General features: G+C 43.3%; 1 protein-coding gene across 1 annotated transcript in view; it reads left to right on the top strand.

Annotated features, from left to right (window-relative positions):
• LOC308080132 (beta-galactoside alpha-2,6-sialyltransferase 2-like) overlaps window positions 1-23,289 on the top strand; it is a 105,980-nt gene that overhangs the window by 23,772 nt on the left and 58,919 nt on the right. The window contains exon 2 of the mRNA XM_080421892.1: window positions 17,996-18,347. Within this exon, the coding sequence (XP_080278018.1) occupies window positions 18,054-18,347 (294 nt within the window). The 5' untranslated portion in view covers window positions 17,996-18,053. The remainder of the gene's footprint in view (window positions 1-17,995; window positions 18,348-23,289) is intronic.

Here is a 23,289-nt window from a genome sequence, read left to right as displayed (position 1 = left end):
CAGTATTTATTCATTTGATATTCATTTTATCAGACACGTGGCACATGCCCTTCCATTAGAAACCCATTTTAACCATGATAGATTAATCGAAAACACCCGTCCTTGGTTCTGATGACTGATATTGTCCTTCTAATAGTTAGGGTGTGTTTCTTTAATTACTTCTTTCATTTTTAAAATCTTTTTTTTCCCCCCCAAAACATTATACAAATACACGAACAAATGTATTTGAAAAAACACAGCCCCCTCACGCATTAGAAGGACAATATCAATCACCAGAACCAAGGACATGTGTTTTCATTGAATCTAACATGGTTAAAACTTAAAGTAGTAGTGTTAAAGGAGAATTCCGGACATTTTAAGTGTTATCTTTGATGTCTCGTTACTCACCTACCGACGTAAAAAGTGGCATTGTTTTTTTCCAGAGATTCCCCTGTCGTAATTTTTTCAACCCCCTCCGTTGTCATAATGGGAGCGCGTGGCTTAGGGAAATTCGTCTATTGTAACCGATGCAAAGTAATTTTTTTCTCTTCTACTACTCATTGTAGAGTCTCATGATAGTCAAACATGCGCTGAAACTTCCTGAGAGGCTACCGCTAACGCCGACCGATTTAACACTGGTTGCTTGTTTCTCTACCTGGCAACACCAAGTTGCCAGGTTCTGGAAAGAAACAAGCAACTAGTGTTAAATCGGTCGGCGTTAGCGGTAGCCTCTCAGGAAGTTTCAGCGCATGTTTGACTATCATGAGACTCTACAATGAGTAGTAGAAGAGAAAAAAATAACTTTGCATCGGTTACAATAGACGAATTTCCCTAAGCCACGCGCTCCCATTATGACAACGGAGGGGGTTGAAAAAATGACGACAGGGGAATCTCTGGAAAAAAACAATGCCACTTTTTACGTCGGTAGGTGAGTAACGAGACATCAAAGATAACACTTAAAATGTCCGGAATTCTCCTTTAAAATGACCCCAAACATATTTTAAAGTGAAGTATCCCTTTAATTATCATTAATAGATACATCCCTTGCCATTAATTGGTTATTATTCAGAGGTTGCACTTGTACGTTTGTTTACATTCTTGTCAAGTCATTAAAACACTACAGAAGTGCCCTGAATTATTCAGTTAGTGTTAGCTTAACATAACAAAAAAACACCATGAATATTTGTTTTCTCCAGGGTCTATTTCGGCTAGGCTTTTCAAACTTAACCCCCTAGGACTTGCAGTGCAGACAAATTCACTTTTGTAATATAATGTAATGAAATTTGTATTTTCCAACCGAGACCAAAACTTCATTGACTTTCTCTCCACACACATTTCCTCTTGGAGATGAAGTGGCAGTTGTCTAGCACAGTAGTTCTCAAACTTTTTCATTTCAAGAACCCCCAAATTGATATATATTTGGCTGCTGACAAAATTATTCAACTTTTTCGGTATTTTTCAAAATTTCTCAAAAATAGCGAACATATAAATAGATAAAGTGGTTAAATGATTAGTGATGCTTTATGAACACATACTGGGGACCCCCTGGAACCTCCCCCAAGGACGCCTGGGGGTCCCTGGACCCCACTTTGAGAACCACTGGTCTGGCAAGCATGAAAAATTAAAATAACAAACCCCCCCCAAATCTCTGTCTTGAGTTTGGAGAGACTATGACAGCAGGGTTCTTATTGAAAGACTGAATGGTCTGAAAATAAGGAAAGACTCTGACCCATGCCACATTTGTGGGTCTGAGTCCTAGACCACCCATTACTGAAGTTTTTTTACTTGATATTTCTGATATTTCAGCACTTGTGCAGAAGACCCCACGGTTCAAATCCGGGGGAGAACAATGAAGGTTAACAGGGGTCAGGGGTTTAATGTAGGCTATAGACCAATTATTTGTTTACCAACATTGAGACTGGATGCACAGGTGATTGTTTCACGCAATCAATTCTCAACCAGCGCACCCCGACCCCCTCTTGTGTGTTGGCTGGTGAGGCGCGTCCTAGCGAGACCTGATAGAATGGGTTTCATTGCGCAAATACTGGTTCTTATCAGTGTGACGGCGTCTGTTAAGGGGTCTATACTGTTAGTTCCAACTCATCCAAGCCAAAACACAAAGCGATTGATCATGAACATAAAACATGCTCCGGAAATGCACGCATCATTCTGCACACAAGTCTGACCACTTAACAAGTGGTTTAAGTGGTGAAGATGGGTGGCCCACGAACGCCTTTTGGCGATTTTCAAGTGGGCCCTGATCCAGAAAAAGGTTGAGAACAACTGTTTATAAGAGAGCCCGAACGGTCTGACGATGAGGAAATGGAGGTGGATGAAAGTGAACGCACACTGCGGTACCAGCTCAGTGGCCTTGTGGTTAAAGAGTGTCCGCCCTGAGACGGGGAGGTCGGAGGTTTGATTCCCCGGCCGGTTAATACCAAATATTATGATAAAAATGGGACCCAATGCCTCCCTTCTTAGCACTCAACATCAAGAGGTTGGATTGGGGTAAGTCCCTGCGACATACGATAGCATCATGTCCAGCGGACATGATGCTATCCATGGGGGATGGACTTGTACATCACTGGTTCTCAACCAGTGATGTACCAGAGGTGGTTCTTGAGGGCGTTCCAGGTGGTCCCCAGCTAAATGATGGAGAGTTGGTTACCAAATGGACCCTTATGGATCTTTAACTCTTGAGAGCGTAAAATGAAACCAAATGGACCCTTAAACTATTGTTAAGCGTCTGCATTATTTAATTAAAGATTATTATTTTGATAGACGTTTACCTGTTGTCTCCTATGGTACCAACATCAATACAGCATTGTGGACAAAAATCGTATCCAACGATAACAACATGTTCTAAGTCTTGGGTCTGGGAGGCTAAATCTCATCAAACGGTGTTTCTGTGGCTCAAATGCTGAATAAATAATGGACCTTGATATGAAAAGGAGTTGAAAACCAATGTAATGTACATCATGGCTGGGGATGTTCTTGTACATAAAGCTGCATGCACGTGCACACATAGACATGTGAGCCCCTGCCCTTTTACCCCTGCCCCTTTACCCGTCGGTAAAAACGTGCCCTCTCCAGACTGGGGAAAAAAATAAACCAAAAAGCAATTTCAACTGCCCCTAGCGGCCAAGGTGTGTTGGATGCAGCTCAAATTGAACTTTCCTTAGGTATCTAGTTTGTCGCCGTACAACCTTCTTAGCCTGTGTTATTAAAGAAAAACGGGTGACAATGGCCAAAACTCAATCGAAAACCGGCGAAAGTGTCCGTTTTTTTCCCTAAATTTGTATCCCGCGATTTTTGTAACCAATTTTTTTCACCCGGTGCCAATTTCCTAAGTGATCCTGGGCGCTACACCAGCCCTACACCAGCGCTACACCAGTCCCCCACAGCCAGGGAGGCCAGGGCCGAGCTCATGCTTCCTTCAATACATGAGAGCCAACTGACCTTCTTGTCACCTCACAGGGGAGAGTTTCCCCGGTAGGACGTAGCGCGTGGAAGGAACACGTTATTCCAACCAGTTCCCTTCCCCTCCATCAGGCGCCCCGGCTGTCATGGGGGAGGCGGTATAGCAACCAGGATTACTACATGTTTTTGTGAGGGTATTAACTACCCTAGGAGACACAGGGAGAACATGCAAATTCCACACAGAGTAGGCCCTTTCGCAAACCCCACCTAGGGTATGGGCGCTGATGACGCGGAGGAGAAGACACGCCCCCAGCGCCCACAGCGTCCCCGGCGGGAATCAAACCCAGGACCTTCTAGCTGTGAGGCGACAGCGCTACCGACTGCGCCACCGTGCCCCCTTAAAAAAAAAAAAAAAGTGGCCGTTTTCAAGGTGTTTTGGCCATTATCTCTGGAACGGAAGGTCCAATCTGCTCAGTTAAAAGCGTGTTGGGTGTGTGACTTTGAGGGCACTAAGCACGCAATGATACCTTTTCGGGTTGTCGGGCCTAAGAGTATGGTAATTGTTCGTAATAGTTTTTTCCAATAGAAATGATACAAATACTGTGCTGTACTGTACTGTATGTCACTGTACGGCCCTGTACTGTACTGTACTGTACTGTACTGTACTGTACTGTACTGTACTGTACTGTACTGTACTGTACTGTACTGTACTGTACTGTACTGTACGGCACTGTACTGTATTATACTGTACTCTACTGTACTGTACTAGACTGGACTGGATTATACTGGACTGTACTGTATTGGACTGTAGTACTGTACTGGACTGTACTGTATTATACTGGACTGGATTGGACTGTGCTGCACTTGGGTCAAATGGAACCAAACCGTAACAGCATGCCACTGGATTTCTCTGGGCCAACAATTACTACCATATCATGAATTGGCAATCACCTAATGGACTGACCCTGGCCAAATTATACCCAAATCATTTCTAAGCCTGCACTGACTGCAACTAACAACAAGAATATCTGTGTTGCATGCCTTAATCAACACAGACTTCATTTGTTGCTTGGCTGCATGGAGAGCATGTGTGAAGATGCTGGAGTCAGCGTCTTCGTGGTTGCAAGGACTTAAGCCTTCAAGGCTTATGAGTTTGTTTGAAAGAGGCCATCTGCCATCCAGGTAACTGAAGCCCCGTTACCCTTGGCTCTGCTCTCCCGGCTCCCGCGCTGGCACATCCTGTCAATTCAGGTGCGGCTATCTAACTACAATACTACAACTAACTAAACTTGTAGTTGAGATATATACAGGGGCTTATTAGATAGCATTTGGGACACTAAAGTATACTACAGTACAAACTACAGTGAGTACACCACTACAACAGTTAGTAAACTACAGCTACAGCTAGTACACTACAAGCCGACACTGAACCCCATGCTGAGTCTCACAGCAGTGATGTCACCAGTGTGCCCTGGTTGTGCTTTGACATCACTCTTATAAAAAATGACAAACCAATAGAGCTTGACCACAGCATTTCAATGAATGATCATGGATGTTTCCCTTCAACTTAATGCAATATCTGTGATCGGACAGCTTCCGAAAATGCTCATTTTGAGTCACATAATAACCGCCATCTTGAAAACTTAAATATTACATCCTGGACATCATTTGTGCCAAATTTGGTGCTTGTATCACCAAGTGAAAGATTCTGATGGAATATTGATTTAATCTGCCCCACTACTACAGAAACAGGAGATATAGGCTCCTGACCCTATGGGCCACATGTCTCAGCAATAAGGCTTACCACCCCGCAGTGGGCTGTCCGGGCTGACGGAGCAAGGACACGGGCGGGGGGGGGGGGAGGGGGATGAGAGGTGTTTAGTGGGGAAGGTAGAACAGGCATGTTATCCAGTAGCTACTGTAACTCTAGTCCTTTTCAGAGAGGGTCTCGGCGCGGCTACCAATGGTCCAGAAACCTTGTATGTCCTAAAAACTGTTAATTATTTTTCATCGCGAGGCGTTGTGAGCTTGTAGATCTGCTATGTTCACTACTTTCGATTTTCGTTGTGCGACACTCCTTTTGTATGACGAAGTAGTAAAGGCATTAACCCTTTAAGACCTGAGGCCGATTCTGAAAATGTTTTCTAAATCCTAATAGTTTTTTATTTTAAACATACACATTTTAAAAATATATAAAAAAAGCAAAAATATCTCTAAATATGTTGTTCCAGAGATCCCCAGCAGCAAAGATTTGAGTTAGCAAATGTTCGCTTTAAAAATATATATACATTCAAAGATTTGCACAACATTTTCACGATTTTTCAAAAATAGCCCCCCCCCCAAAAAAAATCTTAAAATGACACACAGCTGCGTTCCCGGCGTGAATGGATTAACTTACGGGAAAAAAAAGTTTAAATATGGAGATTTTTCTGGCCTGACGCCGAAGATATGAGTCAGACGTGGGGGGGTGGGGGGTGACAGCGCCTGGCGGGGGAGTGTCATAGATGGACGGCGGGGGGCTGTCAGCAGAAAAAGGATACCGGGGGTCTCTCTCTCTCTCTCTCTCTCTATCTCTACAGGGACACCTTTCTACTGGGTTCTGTGAAATGAGCTCCATTAGAGAGAGTGCTTTGGTGCACATCCGTCTTGCTGGACTGAGAATGTGTCGGCATTATTAACTTACACCGTGTGTGTGTGTGAGCACGTGCGTGCGTGTGTGTGTTTGTGCGTTTGTCTGCATGTGAATGTGAAAATATTTGCATGTATCACTCATGACCAAAATGCGTGTGTGTGTGTGTGTCTGATGTATGTGACTGTGAGTGCGTTTGTCTTTTTTTTTGCAAAGAACCATTGTCTGTTTGTGTGAACACATGATGTGTACGTGTGTGTCTGTCTGCATGTGAATGTTCTTAAAGGGGTAGTTCACCCCCCAAATAACTTTTTTTCTATTGATTACTCACCCCATGGAGCCTTGAATTCATGGATATTTTTTTGTTTTTGTCGCATTCCTTCCTTTATTATTTGATTATAATAAATTTAGCCCCATTGATTCCGGTAGGAGACACAAATGCATTTGTGTCTCCTACCGGAATCAATGGGGACACATTTATTATAATCAAATTATTGGCTTAGGAATGTGACAAAAACAAAAAAATATCTATGAATTCAAGGCTCCAGATGGTCAGTAATCAATAGAAAAAAAGTTATTTTGGGGGTGAACTACCCCTTTAAGGAAGAATGTGCATGTAATGTATTACTCATGACAAAGCGTGCGTGCGTGCGTGCTGCGTGCGTGCGTGCGTTCACGTCTGTATGTGTCTATTTGTAGACATATTGCTCGATAAGAATGTGTTTTTGTAGTTTTCACCATCTGTGTGTGTGTGTGTTGAGGGGGGTGTTGTTGAACATTTAGTTTTGACGTCCCCACAACAGTATACAAGCTTGTTTGTGTTCAGCCGTTGCCAAGCCGGCAGACTGTGTTTCATTGTGTGTGTGAGAGAGAGATAGAGAGAGAGTGGTTATCAAACTCTCATGACAAGGACCCCCAAATTAATTTGTGTTTGGCCGCGGACCCCCCAACAGAAACCATTTTTTGCCGGCTAGACCACATACAAGATTTGCGTGCCACATGAGCACTTTAAACCTATATACATTGGCTAATTTGAAAATAGCCGATCTACAAGCTCACAATGCGTTGCATTCGCGACACATTGTGAGCTTTTAGATCTGCTATTTTCAAAAAAAGATAAATGGAATATATATATATATATATATATATATATATATATATATATATATATATATATATATATATATATATATATATATATATATATATATATATATATATATATATATATATATATATATATATATATATATTTTTTTTTTTTTTCAGATGGGGTTCTGCGGAGAAATTTAATTAATTTGGGCATTCTTGATATGCAAATGTTTGAGAACTGGTTTAAAGGATCTACACCATGAATTTAAAAAAAATATTTGATATTTAATATCATATGGTGTATGTCCCTCAAACCTTTTTCAAAAGGTTTGAGCCTAAATCATCACTCAGATATACTCATCCCAAGTCAATTGTCTCTGGCTTATACAGCACTTTCAGCTGCAATACCAAAACGTCCTCTTGGGCAGGGGGGGGGCTACTGAGCAATTCTGTCTGGCCAGCATCAATGCAATGGCAATGCAAGTGACATCACTTGCATTGCACATTCTGAAATGGCCTGTTCAGACACGCCCATTCTGAAAATCTCTGAAATGAGAATGAATGACTGAATGTTAAAAAAAAATATTTTTTGGGGTACAAGAGACACTGGGGAGCCCAAAAAATACTAAAAACCATTGAAATTCATGGTGTAGACCCTTTAAACAATAACGAAAAAAGAATGGAAGCGAGCCCAAATGACTACACTTTAAAAACAAGCCCCAAAAAAACACAACCTAGGCTCCAATGTAGTCTGACAGCGTGTCACGGGATCGAGTCCCAATCCCGACGGCCTTTGCTGCTTGTCATTACATTACATTACCGTCATTTAGCAGACGCTTTTATCCAAAGCGACTTACAATAAGTGCATTTAACATGGATAGGCAAGAAAACTACTAATCACCAGAAGTCTTAAAGGAGGAGTTCACCCAAAAAATTACTTATTTTCTATCAATTACACACCCCATGAAGCCTTGATTTCATGGATTTATTTTTGTTTTTGTGGCATTCCTAAGACAGTACTTTGATGACCGTGTGTATTTCCAGTAGGAGACACAAATAATCTACTTTGTGTCTCCTACCGGATACATTAGCCGGTAGGAGACGGGAATCAAATTATTAGCTTAGGAATGCGACAAAAACAAAAAAGAATCCATGGATTCAAGGCTTCATAGGGTGTGCAATTGATAGAAAATAAGACATTTTTTGGGTGAACTCCTTTAAGTGCATTCTCTTCTAAAACAAGCAACTAAGAGCATACCTGGCGCTAAGGTAAAACTCCCCATCTCTCTCTCCCCGTTTCGTGTCTGCCTACTGTACTATCAATAAAGGCATAAAAATGTCCATGTCCAATGCCATGGCAAAACTGACAGTGAATTGTCCTGGGATAGGAAACAGTATCACGTAGGCCCGTGGGTGTTATTATTATTATTATCATGATTATTACTGGTTCACTCCATGACAGCATCCAATATGTAGGACATGGAAATGAAAGGTCACACATCTGTCCTGCATCAACCAGGGGAAGAGAGAGAGGGAGAAAGAGAGAGAAAGAGAGACACATTTCCCACACAAAGGGCAGTAATAATAGCATATTTCCTCTTGCCTGACAGTGTGAGGTTCTCTCAGACTACCCTTGAATAACAAATAGACTTGTGTTTTTAATCTATTTTTATGTAACACACTCACCTAGGACTCTTTTGATGTTTTTCTTTTCACATTTTCAAAGGAAAGTGTGTTTTCTCTCCCCCATGCTTTCTGTTTGTCTCTACTGTGGCTACCTTTTTGGATACAAATGTTGTTTAAAGTGCCTCAGCTATCTGCAGTGTCTTATAATGCTGTTTCACTTTGCTTCTGTTAGACTCGACCTTAGAATAGGGTTGAGTGCCCGTTGGGCACCGGCCTACTCTGGGAAAGAGGAGGCACGGTGCCCAGCAAGCTCTGTGAAATCCTTTGTCGTAATTGAACTCTGAGGCACCTTTTCCACCAAAATAACTTTGGTTCTACAACCTTAATCGGTGCTTTCACGGAACCGGCCGCAAACAGGCCCGCATTTCCAGCAGTTCTAAGCAGAACCATTGTAACTGGGGGTGAACCAGCTGAATGGTTAGAGAGCCCGCCTGGGGAGCTGGAGTCCACAGTTTTCCCCAGGTTTGATTCCAGGCCTGGCCAGCAATGTGTTGAATATGACCGGTCGAAGTGTCCATTTCACGGGGGAAATTCTATTGTCAGTGGCGTTTACAGTTTCCCTTTTCTTTTCTTTTTTTAATGATGATTTTTCGCTTGCTTTTGCCATTGTTTATATCACATCAGAAAACTTCAAAATGACGTCACTGAGCAGCGGTGATAAGCCGATAGATGGTCATCTCAGAATGTTTTACTCTCTCCCAACTAGCTTGTGGGAGTTCGGGGACAGTGTGATTCTTTATTTTTATTGTATTAACAATTTTTTTAACTCATATTTTTTCACCCAGTGCCAATTGCCTATGTAATCCTGGGCGCTACTCTCCCTCTGCCAGCCAAGGGAGAGCCCATAACTGAGTTCATGCCTCCTTCAATGCATGAGGAGCTAGCAAGCCGCTCCTTATCACCTGACAGGGGAGAGTTTCCCCGGTTGGACGTAGCGTGTGGAAGCAGGATTACTGCATGTTTTTGTGAGGGTACCTACCTTAGGGGACACGGGGAGAACATGCGAACTCCACACAGAAAGGCCCTTTCGCCAACCCCACCTAGGGTATGGGCACTGATGACGCGGAGGAGAGGACACGCCCCCAGCACCCACAGCTTTCCCGGTGGGAATCGACCCAGGACCTTCGAGCTGTGAGGCGACAGCGCTACCGACTGTGCCACCGTGCCCCTATGAGGACAGTGTGATTCCACCCATTTCGGATGCTGTCAATGCTGTGACACGCAGACACACATGCATAGAGTTCACTCAGTTATAATTTATAGCACGATTCTTCCTCTACTTCTTTTGGTTCTTCTCTTATTATTATTACTAGAACAGTGCCGTTGGGTTCTTGAGATGTGTGGATCGCAGATACGTACGTACAGAGATTGCATGCATTCGTTATTAGATTATCATCATCATCATTATTATTTTGCGTACACGTTTGGTATAACCACTTCAGGCTGCACAAACATACGCATCTAATTCTTGTTTAAAACTCTGTTATAAAAGTGATTCAATACGAACATAGCCGGATGTCTTAATTCTTCTCACAGGGTATAAACCTTTGGGTGCAAACACTGTTTGAGCTTAGTGTGTTGTATTAGACTAGGACCTAACCTGGCACTTCCCTTTCTTAACTCCTCAGTGTTTTCTTTGTAAAGAAGGGGAGCGTTGTTGTGTGTGTTGAAAGCTTCCTCGGGGAACAGCGTTAGACAGCCTTTAATGGATGGTGTCGGGGCTTTCCAGATTATGGGCATTCCGTCCTCTGAGAGCGTACAGATGGAACCAAATGGACCCTTACGGGTCCATTTGGTTCCATCTGTATGCTCTCAGAGTTACAGACCCTGTATGGGTCCATTTGTGTGACCCCTTGTTGGTCCCCAGACCCAATGTTGAGTAACAATGGATTTATACTGTAGTAGCGTCGTCAATGCACAGCGCTGGGCGATCAAAGAGGTCTTTGAAGTGTGTGTGTGTGTGTGTGTGTGTGTGTGTGTGTGTGTGCGTGTGTGTGCGCACGCACGATTGAAAGCAAAATCCCAATAGCCGTAAGCCTAGGCTACCTACCATACCTACATTCTTTCACAGCGCGCACACACACACACATATAACCACACATTGCCTGCAGCCATACTTAACCGTGGCGGTTTAACCTTTTATCTCGCTCTCTCTCTTCCTCATCATCTTTCACTCACTACTTTTATCTCTGTCTCATGTGGCTCCTCTTCCACTATGAAGGGTTAATCCAGAACTTTCCATTTATTACTTGAAACTTTCCAGAAACAGTCAAGTTCTGAGATGTTATTTTTTTTGTTTCTTTGTTTTGTTTTCATTATAACCTGAAGCACCTCTGAAGGGGGGGGGGGGGGTACGTCTTAATAATAATAATAATACAAATTGTTAAAAAGTTTCCAAACATTTTCGATATTTTTGAAAAATAGTGTCAGTCTCTCTCTCTCTCTCTCTCTCTCTCTCTCTCTCTCCCCCCCCCCCTCGTGCAGCAGTACCTGGTTCCTGTAATAAGCCTCTTGACGCTTGATAAGCCCTCAGGGAGCCGTGCCTTATTGAACATCATTTAATATACCACCACCACTCCTTCCTCTAGAAAGCCTCTGCAATATGTCAAGACAAAAGGACTGGCAGGCTTAGCTTTTCTTCTTCTTACGGTGACGGTATACGCAGGGACGTCACTTGGGGTCGTTTGCATCTAACCGAATTTTCCTCTTCTGAACTTTGTTGCAGATTTGACTCTTGCATAGGCTACTTTGTGTTGGAATAACTTATGATGTGTGTGTGTGTGTGTGGCCCATCAATGCAGTTAAAAGATAGATAGAGAATTAGAGCATAAAGGTAGAAAGAAGTGCATAAAAAGTGGCTAATGTGCGTAATCATTTAAGTCATTAATGTGTGTAAAGGCAGCAGTCTAATAGAACACCGAAGTCTGGCGTAATTTACGCATCCTACCCGGGTCGCGTTTTTTTCCCCCCCGTTCTGAATTCCCATAGACGTGTTTAATATCGCGTCAATTAAGAACTGTGTTCCAAAAATAAACAAATGATCCCGGCGGATTGATGGATATGAAGCATCAACTGACGGTGAGAAAACGCTAATGTTACTTCCGCCGAATTAGTTACATTTTCACCAGAAACAGACTGTATCGAGTGACTGACTCGATACAGTCACCGTATAATATGAGTGACTGACTATCATAAACGATACAGAGCCACCTCTGTGACAATATCGCCGGGACAGTTTGTTTATTTTTGGACCACAATTATTATATGAGACGATTCTAAGATGACCCAATGTTATTCTCCATAGAGAAATTACTTTACGACCTAGGGGATGAACGAGTGACGTCAAGACTTCTGTGCTCTATAGCTGCTAGATAAGGTCTTGGTCTAGATCTAGGTCTTGTGCATAATGACAGCTGCTCCCCATATCGCGCAGGAAAGTCTTTCCAGAGCACTCGATTGGGTCCCAAATGGGATCACAGGACATTCAATAGGCTACATATATAGTGTTTTAGACACAACATCTCACATTGAAATACTGTCTAATGTTTTACGAATGCAGGCACGGATCTGTCCCAATTTGCACCCTAGGCAAGCTTTCGCGGCCGCTTAGGTCGCCTATAGACGAATCCACAGACGCGCTGCCTTTAGGCAATCATAACTGCGGTGTCGCGTTGCAGCCGCTTGACACCACAGTCATGATTGCCTACAATCTCTGTGGATTGTCTGTGGATTCGTCTATAGGGGCTGCATTGGGTTATGGCTGAGTCGTGGTGACATGAGCGTGACCTCAGAGGTCCGCAGAAACCGGATGCTTGCCCCCTGGTTTGAACTGACCGACCGACATTATACCATCATTAGAGTCTAAAGAAAACGCATCTAATACTGAACGGCAGCCTCTGAACTCTCCCAGGATCAGTGGTGGGAAAAGTGCTACATTTTTTAACTTAAGTAAAAGTATCGACACTGTAAAGTAGAAATACTCTGTTGCAAGTAAAAGTCCAGAATAAAGAATTTACTTGAGTAAAAGTACAAAAGTATTGGTATCCAAATGTACTTTAAGTACCAAAAGTAAAAGTACTCATTATGCAGAATTTCCCATTTCAAGTTTTCAAATGTATATACATATTTTTTAAATAGCAGATCTACAAGCTCACAATGCGTCGCATCACGACGCATTGTGAGCTTGTAGATCGGCTATTTTCGAATGCCCAAAATGTACTATATAGAGCTGAAGTGGTTAATGTATGTTTTGTAAAAATAATTTAAAATAAAGTAACTTGTAACTAAAGTTTTCAATTAAATGTAGCGGAGCAAAAAGTACAATATTTGGATCCGAGATGTAGTGGAGTAGAAGTAAAAGTATTGGAAATTGGAAATACTCAAGTAAATTACAGTCAAAATTGTGCTCAAGTACAGTACTTAGTTACTTTCCACCACTGCCCAGGATGCCTTGTTATTTCCTCTGCTTTGCGTTTTGCGCTCGGCTTCTTTAGCCCTGTAGTTTGAGGCTCTATAGTTTGATTCTCTGCGCTGACTCTCCTCCTTGTCTTGATCCAGCCAACGAGCTGTGGAATAAATATTACATCAGCCGAGAACAAAGTCAGCTTTTCCCTTCACAGCGTGCATGCAACACAACGGACGTCTCATCATGTTGGCTTTGGCAACAGGAATCCCAGTGTGGCTGATTACTCTGTTTTCACCTCCACACTAGTGCTGTTCTCTGTCTGAAGAAGTGCTCTGATGTTTTTAAAACGCTGATTTTACAAATGTCTTGTAAATCCCAACAATATTCTGAAAAAAAAACTTTCTATATCAGTGGTTCTCAAACTTTGTCATGTCAAGGACCCCCAGAATTATATGTATTTGGCCGCGGACCCCCATCTCAAAATATTTTTTTCCAGGGACCCCCAGAAGCAAAGATTTGAGTAAAACATGTTCGCTTTAAGAATATATATATTCAAAGATTTGCACACATTTTCATGATTTTTAAAAAATAGCAGATCTACAAGCTCGTAGCGCGGCACTCGGTGCCGCACTATGAGCTTGTAGATCTGCTATTTTTGAATAGCCAAAGTGTAAAATAATGCATTTTTTTAGCTCAAATCAAAAAGTGACATAGCTGCGTTTCAGGTCTTAAAGGGTTAAAGGAGCACTTTTCAACCCATCTTCATATAATTGTCCCTCACTAATGCTCATTATAAAATGGTACCATTTCTTGTCTGCTTATACTCTTGTGTCTCAGAGGAGGGCTGCACCAGGGGGTCCGACCCCCTGTCCCCAGATAAGTCAACGTAGCGTCACAATCATTTTAACCACTTTAAAGCTTTCATGACATTCTGTTTTACAACACATTAAAAGTGTTTGTCATGATCCTTCAAACGTGTATAAAAAGTTTTAACTGAAAACTCCACTCCAGTTAGCCATTGCTGGTGTTTTTCGCTCACATTTCTAAAGCCTTTTCAACTGCAATGAAAACATAAATCTTTGCCTGCGGGTGTCACTGTTGAGGGATTTTGCCTGTCAATCATCGCCTCTGCTCCGCTCATAAAACCCCCCAAAAAACATTAAAACAAATTTAAAAAGTGAAAATGAATGTCATAGAACCTTTAACCATTTTATACTTTGGCTATTTAGAAATAGCAGATATAGAAGCTCACAGCGTGTCACTTCGTGCCGCGCTGCGAGCTTGTACATCTGCTATTTTGTTATGTGTTAAAACACAAACAAAAGATTTTCAGACGGGGGTCCGCGGCCTAATGCATGTCCATTCGGGGGTCCTTGGCACATAAACGTTTGAGAACTCCTGGGCTAAAGGACGCCATGTCTTTTCTCAAGTTGGAAAATAATAGTTTTTCTGTTAAGGGCAGCCCCGCTAAATTTCTCCATGAGTGGAACCCTTTTATTAATTACTTCAGTTCCTTACAAACTCTATACCTCCTGACTGAATCACCCCCCCTCCCGCTACTCTCCCTCCCCCTCCCTTACCGTGTCTTCTTTATTATAATTTTCCCTCTCTTCTTTCTACAGTATCTTTCTTTTTTTTCTCCTAAATTATCCTTACCCATTTTGTTCTGTTTTACTGTGCTTCAATGTTTTTTATTTACATTGTATGTCCAAATCCTCATACCATGCAATAACTGTAATGTCTAATACACCCAAAGAATGACACACACGGATATTGCTAATTACTTTGCTATTGTTACTCAGTTTGCCATCGTTTCTTTCTTCTATTCTTCTTTTTATTATTAATCACATATTTTATTATAACACAAATGTACACTTCTGTAACTATGTACTCTTCCCTATGTTCTCTTATGAAAATATTTAATAAAAAGTAAAAGTAACCGAAGCAGTCAAATAATTGTAGTGGATCAAAAAAGTACAGCACTTGAGTAAATGTACTTCGTAACTTCCCACCTCTAGTATTTCATCATGTGGGCTTTGACAAAAGGAATCCCAGGTGTGGCTGATTACTCTGGTTTTCACCTCGACGCTGCAACAAACCAACTCTGTTCTCTGTCGTCTGTTGCACAGATTTTCCAGCCGTCAGTGAAGTCTGCTGCAATCGGAAGAAAGCTGTCTTAAGCCATTCAACCCGGGAACGCATCGAGTGTCATTTTAGATTTGAGCCATAACCATTATTTTATACTTTGGCTGTTCAAAAATAGCAGATCTACAAGCTTGTAGATCTGGAACAAAATATTTTACAAATGTAAATATATATATTCAAAGATTTGCACACATTTTCAAGATTTTTCAAAAATGGCAGATCTACAAGCTTGTATGTATATCTGTATACAGTATATATGCAGCTTGTATATCTGCTATTTTTGAATAGCCAAAGAAATCTTAAAATGACACAGACGCGTTCCTGGTCTTAATTGGTTAAGACATTAGGTCTGGTGTACAGTAATGTTATCGTGTTCTGTATCCTCTGAGAATTAATTATAGTGTCAAACCACTCACACACGTATGTGGTACACTATGGAGAAGATTACACCATTCTCTTTTACGACGTGTGTGTGTGTGCGTGTGTGTGTGTGTGTGTGTGTGTGTGTGTGTGTGAGGCAAATTTCTCCACAAGTATAGTAGAATTTGAGGAATAGATGTTGTGAGGACAATTTTCCAGGTCCTCACAAGAGAAATTGTTGTTTTTATAGAAAAAAAAAGTTAAGTTTATGATTAGTTAAAGGTTCATGTTGGGGATTAGGATTGGACATTTAAAGATTAGGTTCAGGTGTTGGGTGTAGAGTTACGCCTGATTTATCCTTAGTTGCGTGCCGGTGTCGTGCACGGAAAATAGCAGATATGCAAACTTGCAGCGCAGCCTTTCCTTTGGGGGGGGGGGGGGGGGGGGGGGTAGAGGCGGGTTCAAAATGGCTAAAGTTGTTTAAAATGTCCTCGTGTGTGTGTGTGTGTGTGTGTGTGTGTGTGTGTGTGTGTGTGTGTGCGCGCACATGCACCGAGTTTGTTTGTGTACACAAGTGTTTGTGACGCACACACATACATACGCAGCGAGTGGGATATTTGTTTCGGAGCCATCAAAGCAGGAACAGGAAAACTTCAGACGTGTGTCTCTCTTAACAAAGCTTGTGTGTGTCAAATATAACGAGTTCAGTTGTTCTGGGACACACACACACACACACACACACACACACACACACACACACACACACACACACACACACACAAATATAACGAGCCGGGCTCTTCAGTTCTTCTGGGCTTCCAAAAAAAATAACAAAGAAATGCAAGGAAAAGTACAGTTCATTCTTTCTTCTTCTGGGTACATTTACTCGTTTTTCACACTTTTAGAGCATATCCGTGGTCATCATATGGGCATACCTAACAATGGATGCCAAAATAATTGGAAAAAAACATTTTTTTTTGTGTATTTTTATATCAAAAGTCCCTAAAAAGCCAATCTTAATTACTTCCTGTAAACGAAAACGTGCTGCGTGATGACATAACACAGCTTTCATGAATATAAATGGATCTTGATTACATGCACCTGTTTGATTCCCATAGCTGCACGTTCTTCAAACACAGCTGATTTTAGATACAGAGCTACTCCGTTTTGAATGTCATTCAAGATGACATCCAGACGGTGTATTACTCATTTTAAACGTAATCTGCACACTAAAATATGTATCTGAAAACATTATAGGTTAGAAATAAGCCACGTAGTAGCAAACGTGTTTAACTGGTCGTCTCTCTCTCACTTGTAAACAAACACTAGCCCTGTTGCGCACAGCTGAAGTGATTGAGATTCCAACGTCCCATAGCCTGAAGGGGTGGGACCTTCTGATTGGTTGAGAGTCGGTTGAGACGGCGTTTCAGACTGAATCTTCAAAATAAAATGACCGAAAATGTCACTGCACCTTAAGTACAATTTTGAGGTACTTTTACTTTACTTGAGCGTTTCCATTTTTCGATCCTTCATTGAGGTCTCGTCTGTTTGGACGTAGTACGACATTTTAAACATGCTGCACAGAATCATATGAACATATAGATTTAAGTTTCACTATTTCTTAAAACGTTTTTTTAATGCATGCTTTTTTTCCCCTGAAATTTTGTTGAAAAATGTTTGACTTAAATGTTTTGAAATAATAATTACATTTCTCTGCTGTCAGGCATAAACCAGCTAACTGCAAATGGTTGATTTTTCAGGAAATGATAAAAACAAAACAAAAAGTGGAGTTAGGAGGTTTTGTTCATCATTGATAAGAACAGCTGAATGGACCTCCAAGCTCACAATGAGGTTGGAGGTCAAAAGGGGGTGGAGCCTGGAGTCAGCAAAACCAGCTAACTCCCCTTGGTTGGAGTTAGCTGGTTTAGCAGAAAGTTTGAGGATCCAATGGAGTTAGCTGGTTTTGTCAGAAGCACTTTTTAATACTTTTCATTGGTTCAATATTTTTTTACCAACACACAGACGTAAAGGGTGTTCCATAGCACTGATTTATGGGAAGAAAAAGCAAAAGCGTCAAAATGGAGTTAGCTGGTTTCTGCCCGACAACCACAATTTGTTAAAGCAAATGTAAAATAAATGAATAAAAGGGATACTTACTCGCGACCCATAAAAATGGGTCCACGACCCATTTCATGGGCCCCCGACCCACCATTTGGGGAAACGCTGATGAATACAACAATAACCATTTCCTGTTGTGTGTGTCTCTTCCCTGTCCCCAGGCCACACCCCTCCTGGACCACGCCCCCCAGTGACCACGCCCCCGCCCCCCCCCTCACCATGAAGCGCTGGAGGAAGCTGCTTCTGGCGGCCATGCTGGCCTGGCTCCTCCTCTTCCTGTCGGTGCTCTCGCACTTCCTGGACCTGCGGGCCGCCGTCGCGCCCCGGGCACGCTCGGCGGCGTCCGGACCCTCCCTCAGCCGCACCGAGATCCGCCGCCTGGCGTCCATACAGGGGGGAGGGGGAGGAGGAGGGGGAGGAGGGAAGCCCGGCGGGACCCCCGGATCCTCCTCCACCACCTCCTCCTCCTCGGCCCCGGGGAGTCGAGACCTCGGCCCCCCCAGGGCCCCCAAGGTCAGTGGGTGGACAGTAACTAAATACTTTTTACTTGAGTACTTGTACTTAATTACTTAATCCATTAACCCATTCAATCCGGGAACGCTTCTGTGTCATTTTTAGATGTCTTTGGGCTATTCAAAAATAGCAGATCTACAAGCTCATAGCACGGCACTGAGTGCTATGAGCTTGTAGATCTGCAATTTTTTTTAAATCGTGAAAATGTGTGCAAATATTTGAGTATATCTACAAATCTCTTCTAAATCTTAACAGTTTTTTGAAAAAAACTTATGTTGCTATACCAGTTGTGCTCCAACTTTTCCACGTCAAGGACCCTCAAAATGATATGTATTTGGCCGCGGACCCCCATCTCAAAACATCGTAGATTGGAGTTAAAAATGTTCGCTTTGCACACATTTTCAAGAAAAAAAAATGGCACATCTACAGTACAAGCTCATAACGCGGCACTCGGTGCCGCACTATGAGCTTGTAGATCTGCTATTTTTGAATAGCCAAAGAAATCTAAAATGACATGGATGCATTTTTGTTCAATTTTTTTTTTCAAAAATGTTCAAAAATAGCAGATTTGCAAGCTCGCTGCGCGGCACGAAGTGACGCGCCGTGAGCTTGTACATATGCTATTTTTGAGAACCACTGTTCTAAACCATTGTTCTAAATCCTAAGAGTTTTCTGAAAAACCTATGTTGCTACATACTGTAATAAATGCGGTTTTCTATCGTTTCTACACAAAGGTAGATAATGTCAGACCTTGGAATAAGCGAGACAACAAGGATGTACAAATATACAGAGCGATCTTTATTAATTCATACTCTAAAGTTATATACACAATACAGTGCTTGAAACCCCTAATAATAAAACCAATTGCTACAATACTTAAAATACAGTGCTTCTATCTGTGCACCAATGTTATGCAACAATACTACTCGATTGCTTGCATGGGTACTTAACTCGCCAGGCGGCGGGACCCTCCCCCGGGGTCTGAGCTTGTGCCACCGTCCAACTCCCCGGGGAGATACTGGCTGGACGACGGGAACGTGCGGACATTGGACAAGAGTCAAGTCAGTGTGTCCTTGTGCTGGACACTCGCACGGTTGCAGATCAGCGGAGCAGTGTGCCGTACACTCACTAAGTTTCCCCACTAACTAACTACAGGAGACCGTGGTTAAGTCTCCCCTCCTGCTACCAACAATATAGCTAGCTCCCCCTCGCTAGCTATCTTCGCGTCGGCAAGACTGTCACTTGCGAACGCCCCTCCCGTCCCTTGAGTGCCGGTTCACAAGACGTGTCGCTCCGATCCGTTTCCAAGTCCGACTGACTCTTTTATAGTGTCTGTGTTCACACCGCACCTGAAAGCAATGCAGTCAATCACTGCGTCTGTTCATCAATGTCACTCTATAAGTCTGTGCTCTGCCACACCCATCACACTTCTCCCCGACTTGAAGAAGGAGACTCGTCCTCGAGTCTATAGTGACACATCGTAATCACGTAACCACACGGCTGGTCTCCGCTGGCGTGCTGGACGTCCTCCCCTGAACGTTGGCACCCCTGGAGCGTCTTGTGCCCACCGCCCAGGATTGGACACAGACAGATCCAAAGGCTGGGCTGATCCAGAGGCTGCGGAACCTGCTGGCATGTTGACTTCTCGCAACCCAGCTGGTGAGCTCCGCAGGAGTGCTGAACTTCCCTCCGCAACCTCCGACGCTGCTGAAGCTTGGGGCCCCGGCTGTGCAACGGCTACAGACGTATCCAAGGGAGTGGCTAATTCAGAGGCTGCAGACTCGACTGGCAGGACCCGCTGCGTTACCGGTGATGGGGTCCTCTGTTGCCCTCCCACATCCTCGGTCGTCCCTGCCGGCGTTGTCGTCACCTCCGCAGGGACATCCCGGCTGGGCGGACGAAGGTGGACCCAACTGGCACCAAACGGGACCCCCGACTGCTGCCATTGCTCTGGTTGAATAGTGCAGTCCCTCTGTTCACCTCCCATGGATGTCTCACTCTCCACCGACTCTGATGGCACTGGTAAGGAAGAAGTACAAGGTTTGAGTCGGTTGAAATGCACAACACTCTCTGGGCCTCCCTCGACTGGCACTAGCCTGTAGAGGACCTCTGTCACCCTGTCCACTACTCTAAAGGGGCCTTTATACCGTCTCTGTAGTTTGGGACATAGTCCACGCTTTTTAGCCTTATTCCTCATCCAAACTAGTTCCCCCTCTGAATAATATTGGAATTTTGCCCTGAAATCATAGGCCACTTTCTGGTGTCCTGAGGCCCTGGCTTGATGTTTTTTTACCGCCTCAACAACAGTAGACAACGTGTCCCTCAACTTAGACACATACTCAGCCACTGAGATGAAGGACTCCTGGTTGCCTACGTTTAACATAACATCAACCGGCAAAACCATTTCCTGTCCAAACAATACTCGGTAAGGGGTGAAAAGGGTGCTAGCATGTACACTACTACGATATGCCATCATAACATAAGGTAAAAGCGTGTCCCAATTAGACTGATTCTCTTCTACAAAGAGGGATACCATATCTAACAGAGTACGATTTAACCGCTCAATCAATCCATCCGACTCGGGGTGATAAGGTGTGGTGCGAGTTTTGTGCATATGCAGCAGCCTACACAGTTCTCTGAACAGATTTGATTCAAAGTTGCGTCCTTGGTCTGAGTGCAGACTACGTGGGGCCCCATAATGACACACCCATTCCTCAGTCAAAACTTTAGCGATAGTACAGGCTTCTTGATTAGGTAGAGGAAAAGCCTCTGTCCACTTTGAGAAGTAATCACCTACAACCAATATGTACTTATTCTCTCTCGAGGTCACTGGGAGGGGACCAAGGATGTCAAGTGCGACCCGCTCGAACGGCCTAGATGTCACAGATGGCTCTAAAGGGGCACGTGGCAGTTTCCCCTGAGTCTTACGGGATCCACAATCTACACATTGTTTGACCCACATCTTAACATCTCCAAACCATCCCGGCCAGTAAAAACGGTCTTTAACTTTTCCCTGCAGTTTTTGCACCCCCAAATGTCCCCCTGTAGGCACATTGTGCAACTGTTTTAAAACTTCAGGAACCAGCGACCGTGGTAACACTACCTGTACCCGGGATGCAGCATCAGAATAGGCAGGAGGAATCCTCACTAATCTACCTCCTTGTACTTGCAGCTGTGTCCAAACTGGGACATATTTCTGTAGGTCAGAGTCTTCTGGGATTACTCCATCAGCAGCCAGATTTTTACATTCAATTATTCGCTGCAACTCACTATCTGCCCTCTGTGCCTGAGTCAACTCATCTATCTCAGCAGCCACTATAGCCTTAGGAACCTCTTGCACTACACGCACTTTTGGCACTATTGTTTCCTGATCAGATAGCCGTTTCTTTTCAAGAAAGCCTGGTAGCCTAGAGAGGGCGTCAGCGTTGCTGTGTAGCTTGCCTGGACGATGGATGATAATGTATTGAAAATTGGCCAGCTGTTCAAGCCAGCGAGCCAACTGCCCCTCTAAACCCTGAAAATTGTGAAGCCACCTCAGGGAGTTGTGGTCAGTTCGTAACACAAACTCTTTACCTAACAGATAGTGCCGAAAGTGTTTTGTATACACCACCATACTCAAAAGCTCCTTTTTAGTGGTAGCATATTTGCGTTCTGATTTACTGAGGGCTCTACTCGCATATGCAATGACTCGCTCCATCCCCCCTTCCTCCTGAGATAATACTGCTCCAATCCCCACATCGCTTGCATCAGTATCCAAAATAAATGGTTTACATGGGTCTGGGTAAGCTAAGACAGGGGCAGTAATCAAAGTGGTCTTAAGTTGATCAAAAGCACATTGGCAGGCCTCACTCCATTGGAAGCGCTTCCCCTGCTCTGTCAGCTTATGTAAAGGGCGAGCAATATCTGCAAAACTCTTCACGAAACGTCTATAATAAGATGCTAGGCCTATAAAACTGGCAACCTCCGTCTGATTAGTAGGGACAGGCCACTCTCTGACTGCCTCCACCTTAGCTGGGTCTGGTCTAACTCCCTCAGCAGAAATGACATGGCCGAGGTAATGGACTTGTGTTGAAAACAAATTACACTTAGATGGTTTTACTTTAAGGTTGGCCTGCTGGAGTTTTTCCAGTACTTTGTCTAGACGTGTCAGATGTTCCTGAAAAGTACGGCCAAAAACTATTATGTCATCTAAGTAAACTAAGCATGTTGTCCACTGCAAATCAGCGAGGATTAGATCCATTAACCTCTGAAAAGTGCTAGGTGCATTGCAAAGTCCAAAACTCAAAACATTAAACTCAAACAGTCCTTGACGGGTGGCAAAGGCAGTCTTATGGCGGTCCTCTGAGTCTACTTCCACCTGCCAATAGCCACTAGCCAAGTCCAGGGTGGAAAACAAGCGAGCATGTGAAAGGCTATCTAGAGCATCATCAATCCTAGGGAGAGGATATGCATCTTTTTTAGTAACCTCGTTAAGTTTCCTATAGTCAACACAGAAACGTAGTCCACCCCCCTTCTTTTTCACAAGTACAACCGGGGCTGCCCACGGACTACAGGAAGGACGGATTATGCCATTGGCCAACATTTGCTTCAGGTTCTTAGTCACTTCTTGTTGTAAGTGCAGAGGGACCCTTCGAGGATGCAATTTAACAGGTTGGGCGTCACCAGTATCAATTTTGTGTGAGGTTAGCTGTGTCCTACCCAAATCCGTGTCCCCCCGACTAAACACATCCCTGTATTTATTAAATGACTGCCTTGAGGCTCCAATGATGGGTTAAGATCGATCAAAGGAAATTGCTTGCCCATTATCTGACAATTCTTTTTTCCCAGGTCGACAACAGCTCCATACTTTGATAAAAAATCAAAACCTAGCAAAACTTCTTCTGAGGGGATATCGGAGACCAAAAACTCTGCGACAAGTGCAAGTGAATCAAATTGACAAACT

Source organism: Gymnoscopelus braueri (assembly GCF_963280865.1).
Source record: "Gymnoscopelus braueri genome assembly, chromosome: 24".
Lineage (NCBI taxonomy): Eukaryota > Metazoa > Chordata > Actinopteri > Myctophiformes > Myctophidae > Gymnoscopelus > Gymnoscopelus braueri.
Note: the sequence above shows the minus strand (reverse complement) of the source record. Positions and strands in the feature narration are given on the sequence as shown.